The 18,613-nt window shown below is 34.5% G+C and overlaps 3 protein-coding genes across 4 annotated transcripts; 2 read left to right on the plus strand and 1 right to left on the minus strand.

Moving 5' to 3' along the window:
- The first annotated feature begins 651 nt into the window (after window positions 1-651).
- On the plus strand, window positions 652-14,471 carry LOC128673154 (ciliary microtubule inner protein 2B-like). Its single transcript, XM_053750801.1, has 5 exons — window positions 652-833; window positions 12,368-12,469; window positions 12,884-13,036; window positions 13,267-13,463; window positions 13,887-14,471. Exons 1-5 carry the CDS (start codon window positions 763-765, stop codon window positions 14,117-14,119), a joined length of 756 nt encoding a protein of 251 aa, XP_053606776.1. The 5' UTR covers window positions 652-762; the 3' UTR covers window positions 14,120-14,471.
- Window positions 7,046-11,324, plus strand: LOC128673155 (uncharacterized). 2 transcript variants are annotated; one of them, XM_053750803.2, is made up of 4 exons: window positions 7,046-8,081; window positions 8,616-8,717; window positions 9,288-9,500; window positions 11,240-11,324. In XM_053750803.2, the coding sequence occupies exons 1-3, from the start codon at window positions 7,991-7,993 to the stop codon at window positions 9,491-9,493; spliced, it is 399 nt and encodes a 132-aa protein (XP_053606778.1). In that variant the 5' UTR covers window positions 7,046-7,990; the 3' UTR covers window positions 9,494-9,500; window positions 11,240-11,324. The 2 variants fall into 2 exon arrangements, with proteins under 2 accessions (XP_053606778.1, XP_053606777.1); XM_053750802.2 differs by lacking the exon at window positions 11,240-11,324 and having other exon boundaries at window positions 7,048-8,081; window positions 9,288-10,493.
- Window positions 14,472-14,489: 18 nt separating the features above from the next.
- Gorab (Golgin, RAB6 interacting) lies at window positions 14,490-18,138 on the minus strand. Its single transcript, XM_053750800.2, has 4 exons — window positions 17,934-18,138; window positions 16,643-17,078; window positions 15,347-15,487; window positions 14,490-15,200 (listed from the first exon to the last, which is right to left on the minus strand). The coding sequence occupies exons 1-4, from the start codon at window positions 18,007-18,009 to the stop codon at window positions 14,894-14,896; spliced, it is 960 nt and encodes a 319-aa protein (XP_053606775.1). The 5' UTR covers window positions 18,010-18,138; the 3' UTR covers window positions 14,490-14,893.
- Between the last annotated feature and the right edge of the window lie 475 nt (window positions 18,139-18,613).

Here is an 18,613-nt window from a genome sequence, read left to right on the forward strand (position 1 = left end):
CGACCAACAACATTTCATCTCGATTCAATCCAGTCAAACCTTCAACTATAATGGAACAAAAAGACAAAAATAGCACCCACAGCTAGGATCTACCTAAAACAATAATATTTAAAGCCTTTAATACGCTTTTTAAAAGTTTGGCAAAGAGAATACAATACTATGTACTGTAATAGAGTTTGGGCACATTTGGACTCCATTTGGACATTCTTCTCCTAGATAATTCCTCAATGTATTGTTTAACTAACTTTATTATTATTATTATTTTTTAACTTGGTGTGCTAGGGGTACATATAACAAATACAGACCACAAATAATAATTTAAATTATAATTTTTTGTTTTAGACATGTATCCATTCATAAATTGCTAACTTATACCTACTTACAAGAACTTAAAAAGGAATGGTCAGTATATTTTATTCAAATTATTATGAGAAAGAGTAAAATTTTCTGCAGATATATGGCGGGAGGAGAGAACTTTGTTATTAGGAACTGATACCTACGTACTCAGTAAAAACTTACCTCAAAAGATGTATGAAATAAGAATAATGAATGAAGCAGAAACCCCATAGGGCATGGGGTCCCATGACTTGACAAAGAAATGCGCGCGCATTTCTAGCCACCAAACCCTCACTTCGTATGAAGAATCACCTACTTTCTCTACAGCGGCAGTCTCAACCGTGGCCTCACGGCAAGCAAACGCAGATAAAATGGCTTGCTGACGTAAACAAGACTTTACATGTAAACAATAGTGTAAACAACGATATGTGGGTAGATGTAAGTGGCCGCGAAAAACACAGCTACATGACACAGACCAACGGCTCATTTATACCAGGGTAAGTGAATACTTAGTGTTTACAAACATAAAAGTTAGCAAAGCGAAGGTGAAATTATATGTGATCCGGAGAATGTTTTATTTTTATGGGCACATATGACTGACTTTATTTATATTTAGGATTTTAGTGGAAGCCCAATGGATATAACTCTTTGTTATTCGACATCGTAAAATTATTTGAAAATAAAATGTGAACGGAAAAATCTTCGCTGACACCCCTTCAATTTAATTGCCTATGTCTACTAGGTACTTAAGCATTTTATTTAAAAAGCTTTAACTAGTGGACTTAATTTGTTTTTATATTAGTTCAAATTCAAGCTTCAAGCAAATAGCTGTTCCATGTCTTCAAGTGGGCGCCTATTCAAAGTTCTTCTCCATGATCCATATAAAGTTAGTCTTAATATAATGTCTTGCTACTATCAAGATTGGGAAGTCGCCAATTTCGTTACTATTTATATCAAGGAAATAAAAGAGAACCATTTCGGTTTAACTTATTTATGGTAAGTTTTCTTCCACAGATCATAGTAGGTATCCTTAGCTTGTTTGCTATTCTTTGGTGCAATAAGGAGTAGGTAGGTATTTTATTCCTAGATAGCGCTAGATAACATTACCGAGTCTTAAAAGTTATGTTAAAAGCCTTTAGGCGACTCTCTTTCTTATGAACTAGAATCATTAATACAATTACCAAAATATTGAGCGAGTAATCACTCAATTGAATAATTCTAGTAGTTACATTACCTAAAATTAAACAAATAAACATCATTAATACATAGTACCTACTTATTAATTCACTACTTAAATTAAAATCACTACTGACTCCCGTGTCACACGATTTTTGTCACAAAAGTGTGATTAAATGATGTAAGTTAAGGAGGCGGGGTGACCTTCATTAGCATATATAGATAATTACTCCCTGAACCTGGCTCGATGTAAAAAATCGGAAAATCATGTCTGGCATTGCGGTAGCTATTTTTCACATTCATGGCAAGGCTATAAGTAAGGAGTGTTGCTAATGGTTACAATGTGTGTTACATAATTTAAATTTAACTCAATGAGTAATAATATGCTCAAAGCTAGTGACGCGGCAAGTAGTGTAATATAAAGGAAATATAGGGTAGATACTAGTTTAAACGAAGCCCGGATGTACACCGGGCTTCGTTTACTTGAGAATTTTGGGATAATACCCTACACCCAAACATAACAATCGGCCCAGGAGATTTTGCGTGAAAGCGTAACAAACAAACAAACAAACATACATACATACATAGGTTAAATTTAATAAAAACTTGCGCAGGAAGTGATTATATAGATAATTTTTGACTTGCGCATTTATAATAAATATTAGTAGACATAATTAGTAGATCAATCGACGGACAAAATGTATGATTAAAATCGTTAATCATTAAAATTAACTAAATACATAAGTATCAAGTTAGATACTAATGCATCACTTTATGCTAATTAGGTACGTGTGATATTTCGCCACCTTCATAGATATAAGAAAAAGATGGCCACCTGCTTAGTTTACTATCTACGTGTTTAATAAGTTTATAGTAGGTGTACGATGTATGAGGTCCCCCACGTTGTATCGAGTGCATGCGTTATGTGACTGTTACAACATCAAGACAAATGACTGTCTAGGTAACTTTTTCCCAAACTTAGATCTTCCGTGTCTTATAATTGATGCCTTACAAGAACTACAGTCGTCACGGAAGACTTCCGAGTTTCGTTTGTAGTATTAAAATTTAATTAAAGGTATAAATAGTAGTAAGTAGGTACCTATGTGTATTTCTAAACAGTAGTGACTTATTGGCTACACAGAAATCGGAATCACTTAACTACATATCTATAAGCACGATGAAAATATCTATAAGGGTTACGCACACCAGCACACGTGTTTTAAATACATCACCGAAGTTAAGTAAAGTCTCTCACTAATTGATGTAACAAAGACATTTTTTAAATGTCTTTAAAACACGTGTGCTGGTGTGCGTAACCCTTCTAGATATTTTTTGTTACATTAATTAGTGAGAGACTTTACTTACATTTACATACAAGCTATTGAACTAAATAGACTAGGTAGGTACCTACAAGTTACCCACATAATTTGGCCGTTAATCAGGTAGATACATAACTGAACTAAATAATTTCACCGAAGTTAAGTAAAGTCTCTCACTAATTAATGTAACAAAGACATTTAAAAAAGTAGTATATAGAACATTCCACTTATTTCCAACATCCACAATTTTTCGGTACCTAATACCTACCTAGGGGCCACAGATGGAGTCATAAAATAGATACTTAGGCACCTTAGTAGAGTAGACAGACGATTTTAAAATAGGCAGTCAATACCGAAGATAAGTTAAGGATGCAAAATAAAGAAATTGGCTTTTCGCAGACCCGAAGACAAACTTTTACCATATTTTCATAACGAGCTATCGTGCTAAAAGTTTGCCCAACTCGTGTAATTTCCATCGTATAGTAAACTCATTCATAGTTATTTTCTACTAAATACCTACTACTTACATAACTTTAATAACGTAACGTTATTACGCGTTAATAATATAACATGTGTCTTGCTAACGGGTGTTTACTATTGACTTAGTACAAATTATAGGTATATAGGTACTTACAGTTTATTCATTTTGTGAGTTTAATTAATTTCTCTCAAGACTGAAATTCCAGACACAACGGTCCACTTCAAATACTTATTTACCGAAGAGCATCCAACCTATCTAAAGTAATTATTTCAAAGTGCATTGTCTATTTTCCTATTTCCTATCCCATACTGCATTATTAATATGGATTCTGATAACCTCGCTACTATCACCTTCCTTTCGCACGCAAATCATGAATCCAGGTCAAAACCAAAAGTAAACCAAGTAATATGGGTTTTATGAATTTCACATTTCACACGTTGTATAATATTATATTATTTAGTAGCTGTGGGAATCAGGCGACTTGTAGTTTAGCTGTAAAATTTATATACTACCTCATAAACACATAATGCCTTCATTTATTTTGAACTCGAGCTTGATTGAGATCACGAGGTAAGTGCTTCGTAAGTTGTAACAGTTTGATTATAGTTTTTTTCAAATCCGCGCGCAAATTCTGTGATTTCAAACCAACAAACAATTCCTTGATTTAGGCCTTCATAGTTAAGTTAACGAATGATTAGAACCTATTTTAGTTAAGGTAACCTATACGAATCAATCAGCTTGGCAGAAGAAACAAAAAACAGTATGTTGTGGTAGCCACAGTGCTCCCCCTCAAGTGAAACGTATAATCCTCTTATCAGTTGATTGTAACGTCACGCTGCTTGGCGGAATAACGGGGGCTGGGCTGTGGCAAGGTTTAAAATGATGGGTCTGACAATGGCCTTCTTGAAGTGATGATGAGTCTTGTATCTTGTAACAGGTAAGCAGGCTTTAGTACTTATATCTATTGAGATGTTTGATTCTCGTCCCCGTAGTTGTATATCGTGTAAACTTTGTAGGTCCTCTTCAAAAAGGTAATGTTGAAACAAGTATTAAGTAGGTACCTTTGTTTCCACTAATACACGGACGATAAAGAAAACGAAACAATACAACATTGACCCGTCGCCATTGTTCGATAGCATCAGTATTATGGCGGGGAAAGTGATCAAATGAAGAAGTAACAGACCACAGTCACGTTCAAACTGTAACTCCTTTCGACTAATTTACTTGACTACCTAGCGCCTTTAGAACTAGACATCTTTACAACAATCTTGAGACGTGTGGTTTCCGCCCTATAATTTGATAGAACCACTCACAACGATATATCTTCCTGTGGATGTTGTTAGAGGCGTTTTCTAGTTTACCTACTATTTGCCTATAAGGCATCGTGACAACAACATGGAGGTACCTAGCAAAAGTCAAGATGATGATAAAACTTAAAACAGTGTTCACATTGATTTGAAATTAAAAACTATCTCATTTACCTATTTATATATTAATTATCTATTTTAAAAAATCTTGGATAAATAATGAATAATACTTTCTTGCTGCTAGAAATCTCTTCAATCTTGCATGAAAGTGTTGAAGAGCGAAAACAAACAGTATAAAAAATACATGTAGACGTAACTTGGCTGCATTATTTATGGGACATTAACATTCTATCATCGACTATAGCATGAACACTCGCATTTTGCATGTAAATCTGTAATGTAAATAAAGAAAACTATCGACTTCACTGCATATTTATTTGCTCCAGTTTTCAACACGTAACTTTTGTCACAACATTTCAAATAGTAGGTAGCCACCATCCACCGTATTCTACTCGATTAGGTCACAAACTTGGGTGCAGTATTGCAGTAGTACCTACCTCTTCTTTGTTGATCTTTTTAGTTGATCTAATGACGCAGTACCAACTAATTCCATGGAAAAAGAAGAGTCATGCAAAATTCAAATTAGGTAACCTTCCGGAGACGTTTAAAAATATGATGTAACCTTGGGTTCGGATATCATGTCAATCGATTAACTCATTCGATATAAAAATGTGTGTATTTCCGTAAAATCGATGTCATGCTGCACGCAAGTTAGGAATTCCGATGTAGGGGACGGCAAGCGCGACGACGAAGAATGAATTTTAGTCTTCAATTTTTAATTCGATAAGTATTTATAAATGGGTGTTATTGTTGCTAGTAGGTACACCGTGTTGGTTTTTATTCAAATCGCCTATAGGCATCTGATCTGACATGACGTTTACGGCTACTAGCAATACTTAGTCTAATGGTAAGTAGTCACATACAAGCTATTGAACTAAATAGACTAGGTAAGTACCTACAAGTCACCCACATAATTTGGCCGTACATTAATCAGGTAGGTACATAACTGAACTAAAATAATTTCGAAATATATTTTGTTTCATATAGAAAAGATTAATTATTACCTACTTATATGTCTTATGAAGTTTCTAACAGGTAGTGTAAGCTAGATATCATATCATACCTAACATATTATGTCTATCGACAAACCCACATGGCACTGTGCCCACCTCATCACAGGAAACCAATCAGAGATAAGATAGCTTATTAAAATTTGAATTCCGAAGACAGGAAACAAATCAAAGGCGCTTAGGTATTCCAAGAATTAAGCATAATAGAAAAATAAAGATAAAACGGGCTAAATTGTCACAGTGCAGATAGAAATAAAAATAAAAAACCTGCATGTTGCAAATTTTACGATCATTTATCCATTCATCAACACAACTACTTACAACAAATTCTGTCAGCTCGCTTGCTGGCAATAATTTTGAGGTCTTAGATTAAATTGCAGATAAATAAAATGGCATTAAAATGGAATAAAAAATATTATAATAATTTACCAATAAGTAAAATCCACTAATATAGAGTGTAAATTTTAGCGAATCTTCTTGGTATCTAACTATTAAGTAAGTACCTTACATTTCAAAATTTGATAGACGATAAGCAGACGCGGTAATAGACGCCATTACCGCGTCTGCTTATCGCGGCATAAAATTGCTGGATAAATTGCGAAACACTTTCCGAAGTAGCTGTCGTCATTTAGTCGTCTTGATAACTTGACCTGAACCACTAGATTATTGATTGAAGAGAAATTTAATATTAAAGATATATACGTTTAAAGATTGTTATCATATCTTAGCCATTGACATTCTATTCTCTCAAGACTTTCATTAGCAACTAATGCAAATAAATAACATTTTCAAGTTCTAACTAACCTGCTATAGCACCATTTGATATCATCAAATCACTTCCATGGAACAAAATCGATACCGTACAATGTAGTTTATTCACGAAGCATTCAGAACAAGCACAAGAATTCAGAATTTATATCCACTGCAATCGCAGCTAATTACTGATAAACAGTGTAGGTAGGTAACGTTAAAGTTATCTCGTATTCGACGTAAAACGTTCCTCACGCGGGAACTTTGGTGCCAGGCACTGGTGAAGGCTCCGATCTCAATTTATAATACCAACGATGTATACACAACTAGAGGCGCCGTACCATCAACTGATACCGCCACGGCTGGAGGTTTTATAAGTTGATGGAACATTGTGTGGGAAATGTAAAAGACATACTTACATCTTTTTCAATGTTTTCACCGTAGAAGAAGTAGGTTTGTTTATAACTCCCGCTTTCAATGACTTCCAACTGCTTTTTTCCCTAACATTTTGAAGTCATTGGCCTAAGTGCTTAATTATTAAATCATGTTTTCATCGAATAAATAATACTTAGTTCGGGAGAATTTGGAAAATCATCCGTAATAAAATGTGACGCGAAGACCAAAGGCGTGCCAAAATCTTGCCTCTCAGTAGTATAAAAAAATACTATTTACCTATTTAAGACTTAGCTATACACAATTTGCATATGGTGTGTCTAGTTACATACCTCTTTGGTGCACAAATTAGGTTACTGCCACCTACTCTCCCCATATTTCAAACGCTAAATAGGCCGCTTCGTGATCGCGGACAGTTTGTTTTGCTAAACGTTGTCGCAACCATTCAGCTAACTTGCGAACACTTTACGTTAGGAACTTTTGCATATCGACACTACTCTGAACGAGGCCGATATAATCCATTGAAAAAACCAAGTACTTTAACATACTTTTTACGTATTTTTTCAAGCTTTTTAGTTTACATATCCCGTCTGTTTGTAATCAAAACTCTCTCGCTTGCAAACTCGCTCTAGATAGTAAAATTTCCACGTTGCTTCTGACAATCCAATATTGTGATAAGTGTTACTTGATTGTGCACCCAGGCTCCAAATGGGGAAACTCCTCAACTTTACTGTACCACTGCACAAGATCTCAGTGACGATTAACTTATTTAAATGTCATTTTTTTTTGTACAAAACTGATTTTGATCAGAGCTTCCAAACTGATAAGTATACAGTTACTGTTATAAAGCAAATCCAGCAAAACACGTTACGAAAGTCGCTCGAGAATATCAAAAGGTAAATAACAATTGTGGTACAAATTCGCACATTTTATCGCCTGATAAAATTATGTTACCAGTCATAATGCAACTATTGTAAGGTTCGCTCGATCTGGAGTATCGTCTGGCTATTTTGTAAACACACTCAATCACGGTTGAAAATAGCAAACACTTGGTGGGAAACGCTGGTGCGAATTCTGCATAAGTGTATTAATGACACAATGGACGCGCGGGTCGCCGCCCTGCTTTCCATCGCGGTTTGTGTCACCGCCCCCTATGTCCCGAGAAGATGTATATTGTTTCAAAGAGTCTGTGAGTATAGTGTTGCATTCTAGAATAGAAATAAATTTGAATTAGAATAGAAAAAATAAATGAAAAAATATAATTTTACAATTAAATAGGCTACAAAAAGGTACCAATCATCATCTTGTGCCATGACGTTGGCACTACCACAAAAGAATTTACAAGATTTTATACCTGTAGCTGTATTGCGACCAAACTTGGCTGCATCTTCAGCTGCAAAATTTTGCATGAGTTATGATGACTCTCACCGTCTTGCTACAAAAAGATTTTAAATCCTGTCCATGGAATGAGTAGTATAGTACAAATAATTATTTGTTGACACTTTTTCACGGAGAAACGAGCGACTCCATCCGCGACACAAAATAGTCTATTGTTATTCTCCAGCTCTTGAACTATCTCCACAACTAAAATCACTTTATTCCAATGCTAAGTTTTGGCGTGAAATAAGGATAAACACTATCACATTTATTACTTCAGTATATGAAAATAAAGCAGGAAATAGCCGTACCATTTGTCCCTAAAACTTGATTTGGCCGGTTCCAGGTGTCTCCCACTGTCCGCGACTAATGCACGCGTATCACACCAGATGTGACAGAGACACACTGTCACAACGCACGTGTTCATCGCCAGTAATTCACAGCATAGGTGAGGGCATTCTCTACGGTCTCTGATACGACGATATCTGCAATATTAGCTCGCGATACAGCTACTCTGCCTATCCCGTTTAAGTAAAAGAGATACTGTATCTGCTAAATGTCCTGTGTAGTACAGTCGACCGTGTTTTTACCTGGCAGTTATAGAGGCTGCAATGAATTTAGGGAGGTTTTCTTATGACATAGAATGGCATGGAGTAAGCGCTTCACGTCTTACAATGATGTATCTACTCAAACGGTTATGTAGACGGCCGAAGGGAAATGCACAACTGCAGGCCTACCATCAACTTTTACAGAACGATTCCAAAGCAACTCAGTTCAATTTAGGAACCTAAAATGAATCGCATTCATACAAAAAAATTAAGTCGATGGTACGAATTTACAGTTTCGTAAAGTGGATCGCGTTAAGAGATGATGGTAAGCCCTCTATACATTCTTCATGATCATCCAGTGTTATATGTCATTACATTGAAAGTTAAAAGAATAAAGAGTACTTACGTACAGTCCAATTTCTGAATGATTCGACTTTGAATGTTGATGGAGAAACAATTTTCTCATCCAGGTTTCACGTGCGGTTGGTCCCGGTGTGATTGCAACGGGCCCATGATGTACGACGAAGTCCAAGGTTTTTGTGTTCATGCAGACGAATGCATTAATTTGAAGGGGAAGAAGTTGAAAAACAAAAGGCGCAAGCATAAAAACAGGATATCAAAGAAACTACGACTTGACGACGAAGATGAAATGATGGATAAAAGATTACGAACTTAAAGCATACGTAATGTGGTTGATTCTTGTCCTTAATAAAATAAATAAACAGTTTACGGGTAACACAATCACAGGCTATGGCTAGACAATACTTTAATGCCGGCTCCAAAATGTCGTCGAACAGTTTGCCAAACTTTGGCGGATTCGGTTGACATTGCTGATTTTTCATTGCGGTTAAAATAAAAGCGCTTCACTTCAAACATGTTCACGCATTCGCGTCGGCATGTGTCCGAGTTCGACGACAGTGTGGAGCTGGCATAATAGAAAACAAGTAAGGTATTTGTTCTGAGCTGGGAAGCAAACCCAGGATTATTCAATTTAATTAAGGCCATTATTCAATTTCTTACACTTCACCGTTTGTTTGTTGTTCTGTTTTTAGATTGTTCTTAGATTTGTTTTTATATTAAAGTACAGTTGGAGGGTCAGATGAATCTGACCCTCACCTTAGTAACTTGCTACCAGGGAGTCAGATTTCTGCCCGCGACTGTACATAAGTATATTATCAAGAATTATTCCGATACAAATTATCGCTTAATTACTTACTTACATTCTTTCTCTTTCACTTCTAAACCAAGTAATATAACTACTTAAACTTTGATGGGTGTGTAATTCATTCATTCATAAATCACAACTATAAATAGAAGATGGTTCTAGCAATAAACACATTTTTTTCATAAAAAAAATTAAGCTTTTTTATTTTTAACGCTGTAATTCAATATGTACCTAGGTATTTCGTTACCTACATAGGTTGTAGAGCCAAAGTATAAGCTGACATATAATGTAGTAGCAAGTTGCAGTCACAGGATTTCCATAGACGTATTATTTTATCACCGTCTTGTGCCATATAGGCAATAGTTTTGCCTACAGTATACCCTCATGTTTGCTGTGCCCTTGCAGGGCGTCATTTGTACTTATAATTATATTTATGTAACAACTTCGAACTTGTGGCTTGCAATAAATCTGAATCTGAATCAGTTTGTGGCAAAATTTGGCGGATTCAACGGCGGGTAAATACAAACTACGCAATGTGCATTGACGTAGCCGGCATTACATTACCTGCAGACATTGAACTTAAGTCTGTAGTTACAACAGAAGAGGTAAACAAATAAAGACAATAACTACTAAACAGGAAAGAAATGTGAGACTTCAGGCTTCATTAAGCAAAGATCATTTCAAACACAGTACAAGGAAGAAGCAGACGGCATGCAAAACTTGTTTATAGTTATGTTTGTGTGCTTAGTTGGTATCGATGCGGCATATTACGGCAGGGTCGGCAAGGAGGGATGCTTATCCTTCAATGGTACTTGTACGTACTCTTTTTTTTTTAATAGCTCGTGTGTAAGCTCTTGTATATTTAGAGTCAGTGCCACGAAAGTGGCAGTCTAGGAAAGAAGTCTAGCGGTAATAAGTGGGAGTATCAATAACAGATCGACCAAGTTGTTTTTGTCAGCGACTGTAGTGCCGCCGCCTCCAGGAAATTCTTTCGTAGCGTGGACTAGCCCGACCATAGTGCAAAAAAGAAAAATCTCACTCACATTTAATCATGAGTTTTGTGTACAACCAGCCTGGATTCTCCAATTAAAAATCAAGAAAATTTAAAAATAAATTAAGAAGGGTACTTACCTACTGGAAAAAAAATTACTTGCAATCTGCGTGGGAAAAGGGTTCTATAGCTGGCACATTCTTTTCTTTCACTGCCAAACCATAATGGAGGCTTGCAATTCTTATATAAATAGTGGTACGTTTCAGGTGTCGAAGAATGTCCAGAAAACATGCATCGTTTGAACAGCGAGTGTCGGCCGACGCCTTCGCAACGCACGTGCGACGAACCTATTCCGAAATCCATGGGCGTAATTTGTGGGTGGTCGCGGTGTGACTGCGACTTCCCATTTGTTTTACATCCCAGCTCGGGTTACTGCTTTGCCTATGAGGACTGTCCTATGTAATAAATAATATGTAGTAATTTTCGCTGTTTTATTTTTTATTGAACCATGTTTGTCACAAATGTGACAATCCATGGGTATTTTACAAAATCATCTTCAGCCCTCCGCCCCACCTAAGGACTCTTTCCGTCTACGCCAATCGCCTGTCCTGAGCTATCCTTATCCCTTTGTTGCCAGCCATATCCTTTACATTGTTGACCCGTCTAGCTCGCTCAGGTCACTGCTCAGGTCGCTCATGAAAACTATGTATCTATAGATGAAAGAACAACTTTATTAGGTAATAAAGAAAAAGAACATCTTGTTGGGTCATAACCCCCATAAAATGGGGGGGGGGGGGGGCATGAAGAAAATTATTGAGCTTGTTTTAATGTTTTATTGATACTCAGCGGTATTTTATATTTAGGCAGGTCGCATCAATAAACAACTGAAAAATGTTATATTAAAAGTAGAGAATGGATAGTAAATAAAAAAAATCTTTCGTATATCTACGATTAAAGTTATGTGATTGGTTTACTTTCCTCACTGACGATGACGCGAAGTGCGATCAATTTATTGCGTCGCTTACTACCAAACCCGCCGTGATATGATGTTGATTGAGTTTTCTTATTGGAAACGATTTGATGGAAACGTTTGCTGGCCGCGGTAGACTGTGATGTTATTTTGGTCATAAATTATAATTTATGTGAACAGAAATGTACACATAGGTACACAGGGTTAAAATTAAAACGAGATATCCTTAATTTATCATTATGCTTACTAGAAGTATTGCATATAATCTGTGCCTATGTAATAGGGCACCATTTGTACCTTATATTACAGTACATACTGTCATATATTTATATGTATATGTCAATATTTGTAAGTTATGATGCAATAAATAATGGTGTATTGTAAGTGTATCAGAATGAACTTTGAGAAAAACGTTTCGTTTCAGGTACACTGGACATTGTCCTATGCTCAAGTTTCGCTTCGGGAAATGCTACGGTGACAACACGAGACAAATCCTAAGGGAAATACGATCCAAGGGACTGTTCAAGTACGTACTTTTTTCCAAATTGTCTTGTTTTCACACTGTATCATCATCATATCGAGTGTGTTAGTGCTAACACTGGTGTCAGATTTTATTCATGTCGCCTAAAGGCACCTGACATGACTTTTCCGACAACCCCGCCATCTAGTGGCAGGTAGTCGGATACACACAAGTGAACTAAACTGTCCACCAACGTGCAGGTTCCCCAACGATATTTTCCTTCAGCGGAATTAAATGCTGGTGGTCTATAAAAACTACTAATACAGGAGTCAGATTAGTATACAAACTCATATGGCACGAGAAGGATTCGAACTTGGGATCTTTCGATCACAGGCGGAAGGTCTCACTCACAGACCATAAGGCTAAATGGTCTGTGGTCTCACCTTATCATTTTTATCTATACGTCTGTCTATATTGTAGCAAGCCGCTGGAATACCGCAAAGGCGACAACTACGAGCTAGACAACATGCCGCGTTACAATAAACCTCAGAGAGACGTGTATGACGGACTGACCAACAGACAGCCAGCCTACATGACCGGCTACACTGGATACGTGCCCGGGATGAGTTTCAGGTAAATTGTGATAGTGTAAGTAGGTATAGGTAATAAGTTTTATACAAAAAAAAAACATTTTTATAAAAATATAATCCATAAATATAATCAATAGGCGTACAGTCAACAGCACATCAAGTTACCCTGCATGAACCTCTATGGCGCGGAAATAGCAGCATTTTTGCAATAAATTTGGGTAGGCTGATGCGTTGTTGACGCATCTAAGATAAATGTTATACAAATCGTTTAAGATACGGAAAGTCCTACGGGCGTGCGGCAGACGACTGCATGACCGACTTCACTGAGCGCCAACGCGACCTGAGACGCAAGGCCGACTTCAACAAGACGTATTCTAGATCCAAGAGCGCGCCTAAAATGGAGACCATACATTCCCGGGACGAGATACGCCGAGATCTCAGTCGGTTTAGAGAGATTAACAAGTATAAAGGTATGCATATTAAAGGTATATTGCAATAAACTACAGGACAACATTTTTGTTTCATGCCTCTAAAGAATCTATGTCAATCATAAAATTATGCTATCTCTTTCGTACCAGCGTAGCATAAATATTAATTGAAAAGCCAACATTATAATATCCGATATAAGCGCAACATAACATGGTCCCACAGAATGTAGATTCAGCGCTAAATAATGATTGGAAGCAAACATTCGTCATTGGATATGTAATACAAATAAAAATATATATTTACAATAAAATTAAATATTATACAAAATAGATAATATCTCGAAACATACAAAAATATGATAATTAAAACATGTTACGTTTTATGTAGCTAAAAATTTCTTAAAGCGTCTCTCAAGGGTGTCCATCTTAGGTCCACTGTAATTTATAGTTTTGTTCTTATTCCAGAAAATACGATTTCGCCGGAATTTCCACCGATAGCAGGCTATACTGGTCATATCCCAAGAATCAAAGGCTCTGAAGCGTCTCTTAGTCAAAGATATCACTGCGCAGCCAAACGAGGTCTCGAGTTAATAAAAAAGGAGAAAGAAAAGCGTACAGAATTGCAAAACGCCGACGCCAGCATAAGAGCTATTCTTAAAACCCCAGAGAGGAAGTATTCTTATTTTAATTGGGGATAGCATACAGGCAGAAGAATGTTCTTTACCAAATGTAGATGATCAAGAACATTCTTCTATAAACCAATCAGTATTTTGTTGAATTTTAACGTTGTACACAGAAGCAATATTTTAGGTGATAGGTAACGGTATAAATGTGCAATACTAAACAGATGTAGAGTTAACTATTAATATCTTCAATCTGTTTTTTGAATGTTACTCATAAATAAAGCTTAAACTGCATTCAAAGAGTATTGAAACTATACTTCCAATTTGTCAATGCTGTTGCTGATATCAGTATTTCATTTCATTGTTGTAAATAGGAAAGTCATCAAGTGTTATATTAGATAAATATAAGTATATCAATTGTTGAGTTTAGTAAATAAAAGATATGTTTAGTTAAACGTTACTTGTTTTATTTCTAGCAATAGAAAATTTTGTTGCCGTTTTCATATCTTACAATAAGAAATTAAATATAAAAGACGTAAATATATTTTTGTACAATTAAAATATTATGTTTAAAGTTATTTAAACTGGCATTTAGTATTAATTAAGCTATACTTAAATCTAGATATTGTCATGTTTGACACAACTTATTTGAGAATTAAAAAAAATAAAAACCATAAATATAATAAGGCACATTAAAATACAATAAGTTTGAAACTTTCATACTAAACATATGCACCATATCTTTTTGGAATCAGTAACAAGGTACTTATAGAGTACTTGAGTATTGCTCACAATTGTTGCATAGTCATAAAGGGCTGTGAATTTAAATAAAAATGTGATCTAACCAAATCAAATATTAAATTCAACCATCTTACCGGACCTTTGATCAACTCCATCTATGATAATAGGATTTTCATCATCAGTCATTGTCGAATCATTTAAATCTGTTTTTATTTCTTTCACATCATTATTTAATTCAACTTTTTTATCGCTGGCCAGTTCTAACATTAATGTCTCCAGTTTTTGAGCTTTTCTAGTTTCGTTGTGGGTGATGAGAGCACACAAGTGTTCTGTCAACAGTTCTTTTTTCTCTTTTTCCTTCTGCAATTGAATTTTCGCTGCCAGAAATTCCTTTTCTACTTTCAAATAATGTTTTCTGAAATTTACAAATAAGTACATTCAAATACAGCAATTATTTTCGATATTTCTTTCAAAACTTTTATCTATATATAACATTGATTTAATATCCATTATTGTACTTAAATATTTGTCTCATATGAATAAAATCGAATTATTACTTACTCTGCATCAGCATAGCAAATACAAGCATGGTCAATCTTCTTCCTGAGGACAGCTACATCCTGAGAAAACTGCCCATCAAGCACTTGTAGCTCTTTCTTTATTTTCTCCAATCTTACCACTTCTTCTTCAGTTTGTTTAGTCCTGTAATTTTTAAATTAGGTTGTCAACTAAATAAACAAATCCACAAAAACCTATATCCAAGCAAAAAATATTAATCTTTTTTTTTTTTGCAAAATGTCTACAAGAACTGCTGATAAAGTATTTTTTAAAAAGGATTTGTTACACAAAATACTCACTAGTATTAAATACTCACTAGTATTTTGTGTCACAAATCTTTTTTGAAAAATAGTATTTTATAGTTTAACAAAGCCTTTCTTTTATTTGACTCTGTACAAATAATGCAACCAAGGCTCAATGCATTAGTGTCGACATCATGAATATTTTTTTACATTAATTAATAAAAATAATTTAAACCGACACAATTTCACAGAAATAATGGAAAATCTACATTAACTATTAGAAAACTGTAACATCAAGACAGCTACATAGCAATAACTGTATTGTGATAAAATAAAACTAAAATAATCTCGAAAATAGGTAATAAACAATAATAAATCAATACCATATTGGTTTAGTAACAAGATGAAAAAATTTTGTTAACTTGGAAACCTCAACCATGCCTAACAATGTAACATCACATGCCAGATCTAGTGTAGACTGAAGCCAGCACCATTGATAAGAGAGCCTACTGTTGAGTGATAACAGAGATAAGCTGTCATTGAATTTCAGTAATGAGTAATACAGATCAAATATTATGTTACACATACAAAACTTTATTTTGGAATATATCATTATATGTGCTAGCTATAATCTGTGCAAATAGCTGACTATGGCAGTTCTTTCTTTAAAAATAATTCAATTTTATGTGCCAATTAGAATGGTAGATTAAAAAATTAATATTATATTCATAAATGGCTATATAAATGTATTTTCTCTCAAAATAATTTTGAATTTAAATCATCTTATTAAATTGTATAAATGCGGCTGCAATTTTTTTTACATTTTCATGTAAACTAACTTATATTTATCCAATCTAGAGCTGAAATTCTTGGGAAACTTATTTATATTGTATTAGTGTTGTATAGCTACCTAAAAATACTATATTGTACAACCAAATTGAATTAACCAAAACTTGATATATTAACCAATAGTTTCATTTTCTGCCAGACTTCCACTGGGTATTAACAAATAAAGCTTCATGAAATTTGTTATAGTAGATTGTACATACATACATACCTATCAGCGAGAGCTTTGGCCAGCATTTCTTTCCTTTTCTTATTTTGTTCTTCCATCAACTTCTGCTTCAACTGCAACTCTTCCAACTTAACCTTATGAGCAACCAATTCATCTTCAGTATAATTCTCTACTCCCCTCACTATATCTGGTGCATCAGACCCATCCTTCATCTCTGATTCTTCAAAAACAGAATCTTCTTCGTTTAAATTAATATCACTCAAAACATCTTCATCATTATTATTTGTTTCACTGGTTTCTTCACTCTGTGGAGTAGGAGTCTTAATACTAAGCTTACATTTCTCAAAGGTTAAATGATCTATTGCATCATCTGAGATTTGTTTTGCCAGCGGTGGTAATTTGACTTGGTTCACAAACCTTTTCGGTTTTGCACCAATTTTCTCAATTTTTTTATAAGCAGCTGTGTTTATCTGTGGAGCTGAAAATATCATTGAAATTTATTAGATTATTTGGACAAAATCCACACAATACATATGATACAAATCACCTTAACACATTAAAACTAAAATGTTGCATGTTACTTCAAAATATCTAGTAGGCTTGCTAACTCTAGTCATTTTATTCTTTGCCTTGTTTATTTTTTTACATCAATTTGTTATTAAACATTTTAAAAATAATAATATCTTGTAAATAAAATATTACATGATTTTAGTAGAATGATATTCCTTGTAAATAATCAGGACAGTTAAAAAAATTGAAAATTTTCCCAACAAAGAAGCGAATGCAAAATAATTATGTACCTATAAAAAACGATATTGTGGGAACTCAACAATGCATTGTTTTTATTGTCAAAAGAGGTTGTATACAAATGACATCAACTGATGAATTGAAATGACATCAAATAAAGGAGCATCATGAAATATTTATTGTTTAGAATGTAAACATAACAGATAAACAATTTTTTCTTTTAAATTTATAAATACAGATATAGTACATATACAGTTTTAGCACCTATAATTTTAGTTGAATTTTTTTACTTTCTGTTTTATCAAAAATATTCAAAATAAAACGAGTGAACTCTATGTATTTGCTCAATTTTATTTGTCGTTGCAATGCAAAAGTTATCTGCTCTCAGAGAATTTTTCGTTGATTTTATAACAGGAAGCACTTCCTTCCTACCTCCAAAGAAAACATTACGTTATTACTATTTTAATGGTTCATAATTATGGAAAATATACACTGAAACATCGACCAAATGTATTTCCTTGTGAAAATCCAGAAGAGTTTCCAAAAGCCTAAAAAGTTTAGACTTCAGTATTGGAACTTATCTCACCGTTATCCAACTCAACGTCCACAGATTTAATTCTCTGTAAATCTTCTTCGCTAAATCCAGCAAATGTTGTAGACATTATAATTACGATAGTTTAGTCACACGACAAATAGGGACATAAAATAAAAATTAATAAAATTTTAATAAAAACACAAATAACAACAGCTCTGCAAAGGATTGTCTACGTCGACATGACAAATTGATTAAATTAACGGTATGACATCTATTGTCAGTTTGACAACAATGCAATCATCCATCAATCTAGGTTGTTTCTTGTTTCCCCCTTATGTTCCAAAACCTGTGTAATTTCTATTAACATTAGTTTTCTCCCTATTTATAATTATATTGGCAAAATTTTTACAAAATAATAATATCTACTTTATCCGTAGGTAAATATGTATAATATATTTATATGTAGGTATATATGTATAATATTTTAGGTTACACACTGCAATCCGTGTTTCATATATCATTATAACATATTATATTTCGTGTCAATCTCAACCTTGACGTCGGCAAAATCATCGTTTTGGCGGACGATGAAGCCATGAAATTAAAAAAAAGTCTAGGTGAAGCAAAGAAACTAATGGCGAACGATGGAGCCATGAAATAAAAAAAAAAACTAATCTTCCTGACTCCTGCCCTGCCTGCCTGAAATAGCGATGCATGCTACTTGATAGGCG

The sequence above is a fragment of the Plodia interpunctella genome, chromosome 10 (genome assembly GCF_027563975.2).
Source record: "Plodia interpunctella isolate USDA-ARS_2022_Savannah chromosome 10, ilPloInte3.2, whole genome shotgun sequence".
Classification (NCBI taxonomy): domain Eukaryota; kingdom Metazoa; phylum Arthropoda; class Insecta; order Lepidoptera; family Pyralidae; genus Plodia; species Plodia interpunctella.